Raw genomic sequence first — 14,612 nt, forward strand, 5'->3', positions numbered from 1 at the left:
CAAGCAGAATTCAAGGTAAGGTATTGAAGATAAATGATTAAGGTAAATGATTTGAGGTAAATGATTCAAGGTAAGTGGTATAAGGTAAATGATTCAAGATTTATAAGCCATTCAAGGTAAGTGATCTTCAGTCACCCACCACAACCACTGTACTGAAGACCACCCCTGATATTTTTGTATCACACCAATAACCGGTTTATCATGAACACAACACTGACTATATACCGGTATCTATTTTTCCACACCTCTACCACAACAAAAACTTACTTCTCAACAAGCAATTCTCCCTCCTCCATCTGATATTTCACTTTTTCCTGTTGCTCTTCTTCCTCCTGTAAATACAGATAACCCTGTGATAAAGACCACCTCAAAATAAAGTCCATTACTATAAAACCTGCTTATTAAGGCCACTATTTTGAATTCCTATTCCAACAATTTATAGTGTAAATTTACCTGTGTCAGGAGACCACCTGTAAACAAAGACCAGTATTTTCATTTCCCAAGGATGGTCTTTACAGACTGGTTTGACTGTAATATTATATTAATATTTCAGATAATTCTGAGACATTTTCATATCACACTTTCTAACAATAACATGTAACAAAAGACCATTATTTAAAAGATATTATCTTTTTATAATTCATTCTCATGGCAGACAGTTGACATTTGCATAATGACAATTGAAGTGTAAGGATGGTTGTTCATATAGATTGGAGACCTTTCACATAATTGATTAAACAACTGGCAGATCTAATTGTAACTTTGATGACATGAAGTACCTTATTGCCACCTCTGTGCAAAAATATGACAAGTTTTCTTTAAGACAGTATATTAATCCACTTTCTGCATGATGTGATAATGTGTTCTTGGATAAATTGCTACAATAAAATATTGTTGGTCTTCTAATACAGTAACTGTTTGTATCCTTTGCAAAGATTATCTTGCGCCAGGTTCACACTATATCCTTAACACTACCAGCACATTTTTATGCAATCTCGCCAGGCATATGTATGTTTTGACAACACAGAAAATTACTTCAGACAACCGTAAGATTTTGTGGAAGTAAAGAAAATGAAAGTAAACAGGCTAAACTTGAAAACGGAAGTCGCATTTGCATTGGTCTACAGACAGGGGTAATGCCCAGGGGTCATCCCCTCTAAATGTATGCACGTGGTCTTCTTTTGTTTTTTATTCTTTTTTTTCTTTTTTCTTTTTGGCTAATGGGGAGTCAATTTTCAGCACTTTCTAATGATTTGAAAATACCTTAGCTTTAGCACAACATGTCACCTTTTAGTCTACGAAGAAATATTTGAACACACAATTCCACAGGGGTAAGCAACAGATCAAGGCTTTATGGAGATTTTTGAACTACGTCAAACTGTTTAAAAGTTCCTTTTTAAGGTTGTCTGAAAGTGTCATTATATGCCTCGGATGCAAGATATTTCCGTATTTGAGAGCTGCACACCTAGACATTTCAGAAATATTTTCAAAATGAGTTTCGTGTAATAAATGTTGATTCTATGGAAGCGTGAAAGGGCCATCAGACGCTAATATGTTTTACTATGTTACAGTAGCAGAAAGGCTATGGCATAAATCTTAAAACATTCCTCTTGGAAAATGTGTAATTCTTCACCTTTCAATATTAAGTTATACCTAAGAATATGCTGCTTATTAAATAGCTTATGAAATCAGTTTCCTACATGTTTTAATAATGTTTGGCACTTTAAAACTGCAGCTTTTGATAGAGGGGTCTATGAGATGATAAACACCTAAGGACATCAATTTAATATATTCAACTATGAAAGTATTATGAGAAAATATCCAACTATGGAAGTCCTTCCTTTGCCAAGCCAATGCTTCCCTGCATCAGGCGAATTCTACATTACTTCTGGTAATTAGTTTAATTAAATTTTAATACAATGAAACACCACCTGATCGAACATCAATGGCTAGAGCATCCACTCTCACTTGAGCAATTCACACAGACATCTTTTTTATATTTTCTGTATAAAATTATCTTGGGTAGAACATCAGTGACAGGAACACTCTAGCATGGCAAGCTGTTAATTAATTTTTTCTTTGTTTTCAATTAGAAATCTCGAGCTTAGGTGTTGAAATTGTTTACACCTTTGATGGTCATAGTAAATAAGCTAATACAAAATTTACATACATAATGAAATGAGTGTGATATTCTTCCAATTATATCGATCTTTGTTTGTTGATAATGAAAGAGCTGATAATGAGATTATTTCTTGATGAAAGGCAAAAGAAAATGTCTTTCCTTACTGGAGAGAAGAACTGTTAAAAAGTTTATAACTTTGAGATAAAAAATAATGCGATCTTGACTTGTAGAAAAATGTGTTTGCTAGAATGTCTTCAGACTTAAGCATACACCTTGAAATATAATGAAGAAGACAAAATCGCATTAACACAGGGAAATCATCATCACTTAACACAGGGAAATCATCATCACCTGACACAGGGAAATCATCATCACCTGACACAGGGAAATCGTCATCACTTAACACAGGGAAATCGTCATCACTTGACACAGGGAAATCGTCATCACTTGACACAGGGAAATCGTCATCACTTGACACAGGGAAATCGTCATCACTTGACACAGGGAAATCGTCATCACTTGACACAGGGAAATCGTCATCACTTAACACAGGGAAATCGTCATCACTTAACACAGGGAAATCGTCATCACTTAACACAGGGAAATCATCATCACTTAACAGAGGGAAATCATCATCACTTAACACAGGGAAATCATCATCACTTGTTGAAGCCATTTTGTAAAACCATGAAAATAAGTATGAGATTTTTGTAATGCATGATTTGAAAACGTCACCATTCTTGTCACGAGACTGGTTTTAGCAGGCATCACAGTTCTTTATGACAGTGATATGTAAACAAAGTGAGTGCACTTCAATATTTCCAATATTAGTTGGCCTACAAATATTTTTTTGCTGATAAACAGAAGGCTTGAAGTAGTCCTTGTGACTTCAAGGGATTGGATTACTAAAGTTTCATTCTGGCCTAACACTACTGAAGAGTCATCTGGTCTAGTAGCATGAATGGTAGACATGTTATTGAACACTATCTCTTCACATGGGTAGCCACAGAGGTATAAATAAATGGGAGTTTTTATCTAAATTGCATTGTGGATGTATTTTTGACATTCCAGTATACCGGTTAATAAATGAGACAAAAGATGTATATAGTGAAGTAAACCCCAATTTTAGCATGAGCAGTAATATTATAATGGTCACTGCAGTGCATTTCTTATATGAATTTGCACTGGAAAAGTTTCTCTTAGAAGATTATATGACTCCTATTATTCTCTTAACCCTTACCCTGCTAAATTTCTATAATGGACTGGTCCATCTTTCAATTTGGGCAGTACCATTTATCATTTGAAGGGGAGTTTACTGAAAATTTACTGACTGAATAGCGAACAGTGCAGACCATGATCAGACTGCATGGAAGTGCAGGCTGATCTTGGTCTGCACTGGTCGCAAAGGCAGAATCATCTGCCGCCAGCAGGCTAAGGTTAAAGTGTCAGTTTTAAGATAATTCAGCAAAATGGGATAAGGATTAGTACTCTCAAATGTATCTAACTATATGCGATACTGTTTTTATCCTAAGGAATATCAAACATTCAAAAACTCTACAGTTTTCACTATCTTTTATTTCATTCATGTTTCGGCCTCATAGCCTTTATCAAAATAATAACAAGAGTGCCAGAATGTCACAATATACGCCCGTCACAGCAAATTTCTTTACTCTAGCACCTGTATTTGCAAATGGAATTTTAATTTTGTGGTTGTTTAGTAATCATTGTAAGTCATTTGTTTTTCTAAGTCCACAAAAAAACTCCTTACCAGATAGAGATACCTTAAAATACACCTAAAATTTGAAAGTAACATCTATGTTGTACCACAGAAAAGTGGTCTTGTTTTTTCCCTACAGTCAATTATAAAAAAGTTACAATATAAGTTATTTATAGTAACAACAAAGGGAAGTAATTCTAAAGAAGGGAACTGCGCACGACACCTCGTCTCATGATGGTGTATAATTGTGCCAAGTTACATCAAAATCCCTCCATGCATGAAGAAGAAATGCTTCGGACAGTCATTCTTGTATCTGACCTTTGGCCTCTAAGTGTGACCTTGACCTTTGACCTAGGGACCTGGTTCTTGCGCACGACACTCCGCCTCGTGGTGGTGAACATTTGTGCAAAGTTATATCAAAATCCCTCTATGCATGAAGAAGAAATGCTCCGGACAAGGTTTTCATTCTTGTATCCTTTGACCTCTAAGAGTGACCTTGACCTTAGACCTATGGACCTGGTTCTTGCGCATGACACTCCGCCTCGTGGTGGTGAACATTTGTGCCAAGTTATATCAAAATCCCTCCATGCATGAAGAAGATATGCTCCGGACAAAGTTTTCTTTCTTGTATCCTTTGACCTCTAAGTGTGACCTTGACCTTAGACCTAGGGACCTGGTTCTTGCGCATGACACTCCGTCTCATGATGATGAACAATTGTGCCAACATTCATCAAAATCCCTCCATGCATGAAGAAGATATGCTCCGGACAGTCATTTTTGAATTTGACCTTTGACCTCTAAGTGTGACCTTGACCTTAGACCTAGGGACCTGGTTTTTGCGCATGACACTCCGTCTCATGATGGTGAACAACTGTGCCAAGTTTCATCAAAATCCCTTCCTGCATGTAGAAGATATGCTCCGGACAAAGTCTGTGGACGCCGCCCGCCCGCCTGGGGCGTTCCCATAATACGTCCCGTTTTTCAAACGGGCGTATAAAAAGTAATTCTGTACATCATGGTGTTGTTTCAATACAACAACAATTGAAATACAAAGCCAGACCTGATGTAACGCTGTTAAACTTCACAATTCAGCTAAAAATCGAAAGATTGTGCATACGCTATCTTTTTACCAGCCTTAGTTCTATTTCAACATAATTTCTTGATGGTTGAATGAAAAATTTTGTCAACATTTTTGTTTGCTTTTATCTATTTTTTTGTTAATATAATAATTGTACTATATACTTTGACACTATCCTACACTTAAATTATACTAACTGATTTCCTGTGTCATCTCCTATGTGTATTACATGTGATGCTTTTATTGCTATTGTCATACAACTGCATACATATTAAATTAAGTACTTGTTTCCAATAATTTCCATTCAATATATTTTCATATTTACCAGACATTCTTTGTTGATCGTAAATATTATCTTAGCAACAGCTGGGGCTTTGTACTTCAATTGTTGTTGCATTGAATGAATGACATTAGTAGAGAATTACTTGAAATTTATTATTTTGATATACTGTATATGTGACAGTTCTGTAAATATTGTCAAGTCTTTATTTATATATCCTTAGGACAGCCAGTACATTTTTACAGAATCTCGCCAGGCATAAGCATGTTTTTGACAACACAGAAAATAACATCGGATGACCTTCAGACAATGAAAGTATGAATTCTTAACTTGGAAACAAAACTCGCATTTGCATCAATTTGTCAATAACCTGGGTTCACGCACAGGGGTCACTCCGACTAAATATAGGCACATGGACTTGAGGAGTCAATTTTCGGCACTTTCTAACAATTGGAAAATACTTGGGCTTTAGCACGACATTTCAGCTTTTCATCTATGAAAAAATATTTGCACTCGAATAAACACAAATCCCACAGGGGTAGGTAACGGAGCAAGGGTAAATGGGGATTTTTGGAACTTTGTCAAATTGTTCTTTTTGATGTAGTATATGCCTCGGATGTCAGATATTTCGGTATCTGAGAGCAGCAGACCTAGACATTTCAGAAATATTTTCAAAAATGAATTTCGTGTAATAAATGTTGATTCTACAGAAGCGTGAAAGGGCCATCAGAAGCTAATTAATTTTATTTTGTAACGGCTATGGAAAGAATATAGGGAACAATTTTTAGGTCTGTTGAATCTTAAATGATTTCACAATGGCAACTGCAAGCATTGCATTGGTTGCTGGACATTCATTTAATTTAACAATAATAATACTTCTTTCCCTTTTACACTAGGTGCTATTGGGTAAACAGTGGCTTTCATCAAAACTATTTAAAACTAGAAAATGCTTTTGTAAAAAAGCGAATGTCTCCCCAAATGCAAAGTCCTATAGGCAAGAAGTCAATAGGGGTCAGGAGCGAAAGTCAAAGAGACACTGATGGTTGGCTGCAATAGGGATCATCTACTTGGCATGTCCAGTCATCCCGCTAAATTTCAACACTCTGGGCCTAGTGGTTCTCAAGTCACTGTTCAGGCTCCTGTGACCTTGACCTTTGATCAAGTGACCTCAAAATAAATAAGGGTCATCTACTCTGAATGTCCAATCATCCTATTAAGTTTCAACATTGTAGGTCAAGTGGTTCTCAAGTTATTTCCAAAAAATGATTTTACATGAACAGGCCACTGTGACCTTGACCTTTAATAGACTGACTCCAAAATCAATAGGGGTCATCTACTCTGCATGTTCAATCATCCTATGAAGTTTCAACATTCTGGGTCAAGTGGTTCTCAAGTTATTGATCGGAAATGGTTATCAATGTTCAGGCCCCTGTGACCTTGACCTTTAACGGAGTGACCCCAAAAACAACAGGGGTCATTTACTCTGTATGAACAATCATCCTATGAAGTTTCAACATTCTGGGTTGAGAGGTTCTCAAGTTATTGATTGGAAATGGTTTTCCATGTTCAGGCCCCTGTGACCTTGACCTTTAATAGAGTGACCCCAAAATCGTTAGGGGTCATCTACTCTGCATGACCAATCATCCTATGAAGTTTCATCATTCTGGGTCAAGTGGTTCTCAAGTTACTGACCGGAAATGGTTTTCAATGTTCAGGCCCCTGTGGCCTTGACCTTTCACAGAGTGAACCCAAAATCGTTAGGGGTCATCTACTCTGCATGACCAATCATCCTATGAAGTTTCAACATTCTGGGTCAAGTGGTTCTCAAGTTACTGACCGGAAATGGTTTTCAATGTTCAGGCCCCTGTGACCTTGACCTTTAATGGAGTGACCCCAAAATCGATAGGGGTCATCTACTCTGCATGACCAATCATCCTATTAAGTTTCAACATTCTGGGTCAAGTGGTTTTCAAGTTACTGACCGGAAATGGTTTTCAATGTTCAGGCCCCTGTGACCTTGACCTTTAATGGAGTGACCCCAAAATCGATAGGGGTCATCTACTCTTCATGATCAATCATCCTATGAAGTTTCAACATTCTGGGTCAAGTGGTTCTCTAGTTATTGATCGGAAATGGTTTTCAATGTTCAGGCCCCTGTGACCTTGACCTTTGACGGAGTGACCCCAAAATCAATAGGGGTCATCTACTCTTCATGATCAATCATCTTATGAAGTTTCAACATTCTGGGTCAAGTGGTTCTCTAGTTATTGATCGGAAATGGTTTTCAATGTTCAGGCCCCTGTGACCTTGACCTTTGACGGAGTGACCCCAAAATCAATAGGGGTCATCTACTCTTCATGACCAATCATCCTATGAAGTTTCAACATTCTGGGTCAAGTGGTTCTCTAGTTATTGATCGGAAATGGTTTTCAATGTTCAGGCCCCTGTGACCTTGACCTTTGACAGAGTGACCCCAAAAACAATAGGGGTCGTCTACTCCAGCAGCCCTACAACCCTATAAAGTTTAAAGGTTCTAGGTCAAATGGTTCTCCAGTTATTGCTCGGAAATGAAGTGTGACGTACGGACGGACGGACGGACAGGGCAAAAACAATATGTCTCCTGGGGGAGACATAATTATTACTGTTCCAATCAGTGTTGTGATATTAACAAATTGATTTAATGAATTAAACTTTACAATGGTATTTATTTTATTGATTTGATTCTGTTGAAAATCAAAACAAAGCAAGATTCAACCAACATCTCAAACAACCCTCACACATGAACATTTAATGACACTTGTAAGATAATAACTTCTGAACTTTAAAGCAGTACTTTTTTGATATTTTATCAGTGTGGCAACATTTTTAAAAATTGATGGCTTTCCCCTTTAAGGCTGTTTCACTGAACCTCAAATGTAAATTTTACACATACATACCTTTTCAAACTTTTCCCACAATGCAGAGACATATGCTTCTCTCCCCTTAAAACCTCTCCAGAATCTCTGAATGGTGACAGCTGCTTGTTCTCTAGCACTGAGATGCTTCCCTTCATGCTAAAAAAATGAAGTTATCTCCCTTTATAAATGAATCTGAAGGTGATAGTGTAGAACTATGTTCACTAGACTTTAAGGGTTATGTCATAATTCTAATTATTACAAAACAGTACAACTTGCATTAACAGATAAACTAAGGAATGGGCAAAATGTAGTCCCTAAACAAAACTTTCATTTGTTTGGTTTAACATCAAACCAACAAAATTATAGGTCATAAGGTGACTTCTCAACAAAACTGGTATCTTAATGCATTATAAGAATCTATCACTGCTTGAAGGTGTGGATCGAAATATCTGGCTTGAGAGTAACTGTTCAGGCAGTAACCATACTCTAGCCATCTGCCATGTTACCACAAAAACAGTTACCTGAACATGCTGAAAGACAGATAATTCCATTCAAACCTTGTAGCAGTGACACATTCTTTCTTTTGCATATTGTATTCTTCAAATAATAAAAGAAATAAATAAAACAATTACTTTTAAAATTTCTTGAAAGCATTATTTTATAATAGCAGCATGTGAATTTACACATCAACTAGAAGGTCTTTTTGTCACAAAAACGTATGTCTCCCCGCTATGTATACTTTTAGCTCTGGCGGCCATTTTGTGTAGCAAAGCGGAACGTGTTGGCGATATGCACAACTATGCTTGGTACTGATCACTCCTGTGAAGTTTCGTCGAAATCTGTCCTTCAGTTTGACCTGTGAAAGCCGGACAAGATTTTTCTATTTTTAATTCTGGTGGCCATTTTATGCAGCGTAGCAGAACGTGCCAGTGACATTCACAACTAGGCTTGGTACTGATCACTCCTGTGAAGTTTTGTCGAAATTCCAGGCAGCAGTTTGACCTGTGAATGCCGGACATGATTTTTCTATCTTTAGCTATGGCGGCTATTTGTGCAGTGAAGCGGAATGTGTTGGTGATATGCACAACTAGGCTTGGTACTGATCACTCCTGTGAAGTTTCATCGACATCAGGCCAGCAGTTTGACCTGTGAAAGCTGGACAAGCATAATGCGGATGGACAGACGGCAAAGGCAAAAAACAATATGTCTCCCCCACCTATAGGGTTGACATAATTCCTAAATTACAGCACAAGAGTCATCTTACACCCAGGGGTGTAAGATGAGATTTTCCAGCACCAGCAAAAGCATTGCAAAAGGCCTGTCTGGCAGGCAAAAATGTTTGTTCCTTTACCATAATTTAACAAGAGGACCATGATGGTCCTGAATCGCTCACCTCTTCCCACATGACCCAGTTTTGAGTATGACGTCGTTTTTTCTATTATTTGACATAGTGACCTAGTTTTTGAGCTCATGTGACCCAGTTTTGAACTTGACCTAGATATTATCAAGATAAAAATTCTGACCAATTTTCATGAAGATCCATTGAAAAATATGGTCTCTAGAGAGATCACAAGGTTTTTCTATTATTTGACCAATTGACCTAGTTTTCGAAGGTACGTGACCCTGTTTTGAACTTTGCCTAGATATCATCAAGGTGAACATTCTCACTAATTTTCATGAAGATCTCATGAAAAATATGGCCTCTAGAGAGGTCACAAGGTTTTCTATTTTTATACCTACTGGCCTAGTTTTTGACCGCACGTGACCCAGTTCCGAAACTGACCTAGATATCATCAAGGTGAACATTCAAACCAACTTTCATACAGATCCCATGAAAAGTATGGCCTCTAGAGAGGTCACAAGGTTTTTTTCATTATTTGACCTACTGACCCAGTTTTTTAAGGCACGTGACCCACTTTCAAACTTGACCTAGATATCATCAAGGTGAACATTCTGACCAATTTTCATGAAGATCCATTCAAGGGTATGGCCTCTAGAGAGGTCACAAGGTTTTTCTATTTTTAGACCTACTGACCTAGTTTTTGACCGCACATGACCCTGTTTCAAACTTGACCTAGATATCATCAAGATGAACATTCAGACCAACTTTCATACAGATCCCATGAAAAATATGGCCTTTAGAGAGGTCACAAGGTTTTTCATTATTTGACCTACTGACCTAGTTTTTGACGGCATGTGACCCACTTTCGAACTTGATCTAGATATCATCAAGATGAACATTCAGACCAACTTTCATACAGATCCCATGAAAAATATGGCCTCTAGAGAGGTCACAAGGTTTTTCTATTATTTGACCTACTGACCTAGTTTTTGATGGCAAGTGACCCACTTTCGAACTTGACCTAGATATCATCAAAGTGAACATTCTGACCAATTTTCATGAAGATCTCATGAAATATATGGTCTCTAGAGAGGTCACAAGGTTTTTCTATTTTTAGACCTACTGACCTAGTTTTTGACCGCACGTGACCCAGTTTCGAACTTGATCTAGATATCATCAAGATGAACATTCAGGCCAACTTTCATACAGATCCCATGAAAAATATGGCCTTTAGAGAGGTCACAAGGGTTTTCTATTATTTGACCTACTGACCTAGTTTTTGATGGCACGTGACCCAGTTTCGAACTTGACCTAGATATCATCAAGGTGAACGTTCTGACCAATTTTCATGAAGATCTTGTGAAATATATGGCCTCTAGAGAGGTCACAAGGTTTTTCTATTTTTAGACCTACTGACCTAGTTTTTGATGGCACGTGACCCAGTTTCGAACTTGACCTAGCTATCATCAAGGTGAACATTCTGACCAATTTTCATGAAGATCTTGTGAAATATAAGGCCTCTAGAGAGGTCACAAGGTTTTTCTATTTTTAGACCTACTGACCTAGTTTTTGAATGCACGTGACCCAGTTTCGAACTTGACCTAGATATCATCAAGATAAACATTCTGACCAACTTTCATAAAGATCCCACAAAAAATGTAACCTCTAGAGTGGTCACAAGCAAAAGTTTACGGACGCACGCACGCACGCACGCACGGACGACGGACGCCGCGCAATCACAAAAGCTCACCTTGTCACTTTGTGACAGGTGAGCTAAAAAGGGGTATTTAAATAGACATGGGCTCTCTAGCAAGTTTGACTGCAAAATAAACTATATGATCAACCATGAAACAGGAGGGCCATGATGGCCCTATATATCGCTCACCAGAGTTGATCTGGCCTACTGACCTAGTCTTTTACTCCACATGAGCCAGTTTTGAATTTAAACCTAGAGATCATCAAGACAAACATTCTGACCAAGTTTCATAAAGATTTAGTCACAACTGTAGCCTTAAGAGTCTTCACAAACTTTTCCTTTAATTTGATCATGTGACCTTGTTTTTGATCCTAAATGACCCAGATTAAAACTTGACCTAGAGATCATCAAGACAAACATTCTGACAATGTTTCATAAAGATTGGGTCACAAATGTGGCCTCTAGAGTGTTCACAAGCTTTTCCTTTGATCTGGCCTACTGACCTAGTTTTTAAACCAACATGACCCAGTTTCGAACTTGACCTAGCGATCATCAAGACATTCTGACCAAGTTTCATTTTCATAAAGATTGGGCCACAAATGTGGCCTCTAGAGTGTTCACAAGGCAAATGTTGACGGACGCCGCACTCCAGACAATGACCGGTCACAATAGCTCACCTTAAGCACTTTGTGCTCTGGTGAGCTAAAAAATGAATAGGTGCTTCTTTGTCAATGCAGTTATACAACTTGTGCTGAGGTGATGGCATATTGTGTAGTTTAACCATTCAAATTCAGGATAGCATTGTAAATAGCTATAATAAAATTACCTCATGACCAGGAAACACCTTTGCAGCAAATGTAGGATTTACACTCTGAAAAAAAAAAAGAGAAAATTTTAACCAGTTTACTGATTTAATCTATGTATCTCATTTATTAACACTTAATACAAAACTCAGAGCAATTACCGGTAGGTGGACTTCTTTGCAATGAAAAAACTATGAGCGTCCCTTATTTAAAGAAACAAAACCAGCTGTCTGAAGTAGAAACAATATAACAGACCATTTAATAACAATATTCCATCTTACTGGTCATTACAGAAACAACATCTATTTAAGACTTGTTCCTATAGCATTGATTTCTTGGGCATAAAACTTTGAGGTTTTTGACAAAATGGTTATTTCATGAGGATAGGAATATAAGGACTTCAAATTTTCCCGATGAAATAAATAGGAATTTTCTTTTTTAGTTGGACTTTGATTTTGTGGATCGACATAATCATGAAATCCAAGAAAATTAATCCACCAACAAAAATAAAAGATTTCACAGAGATTTGTTACTATGCAATGACTTTTAAATGTGTTTGTATGCCATATAGAGATACTTAATTACCTTATGCTTTTCTGTATACAGGGCACTAGACAACTTTTGGGGACAGGTACCCATACCCTCAGGAAGGGGAATTTTTCAACATTTTAAGATGAAAAGGGGAAGTTTAAGACATGTATATATGTAACTACTTTTCACACTTATTAATACTGTTTTCAATCATTTCTAACTGATATGACTATATTGCAACAGTAATCTTCCTTAGAGGCACTATATAATACTAAAAAAAAGAATCATATCTATTTGTGTCAAACAACCTATCATCAGGGGAATTTTTTCTGAGAAGGGGAAAAAAAACATATTATTTTAGGAGGGGAATGGTACCCATATTCGGCCCCAAAAACGAGTGCCCTGGTATAATACTGCAATATAGCAGCCATATATTCACTATTGTGGAACTACACCTGATTGCAAAAGAATATGAATTATAAATAATCGGGAATTTTTTGCAAAGTATACTTCAATAAAGACAAAGATGTAATATCTACACTAACAGAATGATTTACACTCCACCATAATAAAATGTGAATGAAATCTGGAACAGTCATACAACTATTTCAACATAGATATTCGGACATCACGATACTGTAACGCCATGATACAATGCATGTGATGTTGCACGGGTAAAATGGATATAATTTGGTTAAAACCACTGGAAATCATAAAATAAAAAGAAAATTTGTTTGTTTTCAGTAAAAGATTGAAATATATTTCACTGAGTGAACACCACTTACTCATAGAACCTTCAATCAATCCTAAATATTTAAAACCAGTGTAGGCCTACTTCCCAGCAAGATTTTACTTAGCACTGCCCCAGATTATAATTTCCAAACATGCAACTATTCAAAACCAACATAAACCACTTATCAAAATACCTGCGCATACAAAAGTTAGCAATTTCTTGTGTAGTTGAAATCTGGGCATACTTGTGTCTTTTACTGATCTATTATCGGTGGGAATACTCTGAATTACCTCCAAGAAATGTCTGTTTCTGTCAAATCTTTCTTGTCTTATCTGATCAAAATCAAGGTCTTTGAGGGTTGTGTCTGTTTCAGTGTCAAGGTGTGGAAAATCTCCCGCTTCCATCTTCAATTCGAACTTTTAACAACCTATAACACTGAAATCATAGTTTTAAAAGAATTTATGTAGTTACTTCTTCAACCATTAACTTAAACAAAACCAGTCATTAGAACAGTAATGTTTGACTATTAAAAACCCGTGTCACATGAAAAAAGTCAAATGAATAAAAACAACTGCATGAACAAGTAACTAAGGCAGGGTTGTGCGCTCCATTTTTTGCTAGAAATTACTAAACATATCTGATGTTTTAATATCATATTTCAACTTCAGACAGATAGTAACATTGCCATTGTAATACATTTGCTCACCATAAACTGATTTTCAAATGGTACTTAAGTTGACTCTTAAGTTGGGTCTTAAGTGAATTGGACAACTTATATCTATAGCAATTTGTGACGAAGTAAACATGTACCTTATTTTTTTAGGCTTTTTATAACAATTGTTCATTTTCAACAAAGCAAACTGCTTGCTAACAAGAATGATCAATGTCAATATTAATGAAACATATGTTCTGAAAATGCTTGATAGAAACAGATATAAAATACAAAAGGGGGCTTATTCTAAAAACATAATCAGACGTAAAACTACTGACAATATACACATGTCCACTTTATGCTGATGATGTACACAAAGTTACATTTACATTTGATGGAATTCTTCAGTAGATTTGTGTAAGGTTTAACCGTTATAACGTAGTTGTAATACTGTGAAGTCAAAACAAGGGGCATAACCCAAGAAAAAAAAATTGAACATGAAAGTCCCCACAACCTGTGCATGTTAACTTCAAGCTTTTCGATATTCATTGTAAAAGTTAGTAAAAACAACAAATTCCATGTGCTTCCATAGCATTTAGTATGTCAGTTTTTTGGGGTTTTTTAATTAAGTTTCAAAGCATTCTTAAGAAATATTAGTCAAAATGAAGGGCTGCCTTAAAGCCCTCAACTGTCTCTGCACGAACAACACTACTGTCCAGATGGTTCCACTCCACTATGGTCTTTACTAAGAAAGAGTTCCT

General features: G+C 36.7%; 1 protein-coding gene across 2 annotated transcripts in view; it reads right to left on the reverse strand.

Annotated features, from left to right (window-relative positions):
* The window catches only part of LOC123554413 (uncharacterized), a 133,241-nt gene that overhangs the window by 115,196 nt on the left and 3,433 nt on the right, over positions 1–14,612 (reverse strand). For both annotated transcript variants that reach the window (XM_045344542.2, XM_045344541.2), the window contains exons 2-5: positions 13,490–13,634; positions 11,959–12,003; positions 8,134–8,250; positions 268–332 (exon numbers count right to left, since the gene is read on the reverse strand). In XM_045344542.2, coding sequence (XP_045200477.2) covers positions 268–332; positions 8,134–8,250; positions 11,959–12,003; positions 13,490–13,603 — 341 coding nt within the window. In that variant the 5' untranslated portion in view covers positions 13,604–13,634. The remainder of the gene's footprint in view (positions 1–267; positions 333–8,133; positions 8,251–11,958; positions 12,004–13,489; positions 13,635–14,612) is intronic.

This window comes from Mercenaria mercenaria, chromosome 7, assembly GCF_021730395.1.
Source record: "Mercenaria mercenaria strain notata chromosome 7, MADL_Memer_1, whole genome shotgun sequence".
NCBI classification, from domain to species: domain Eukaryota; kingdom Metazoa; phylum Mollusca; class Bivalvia; order Venerida; family Veneridae; genus Mercenaria; species Mercenaria mercenaria.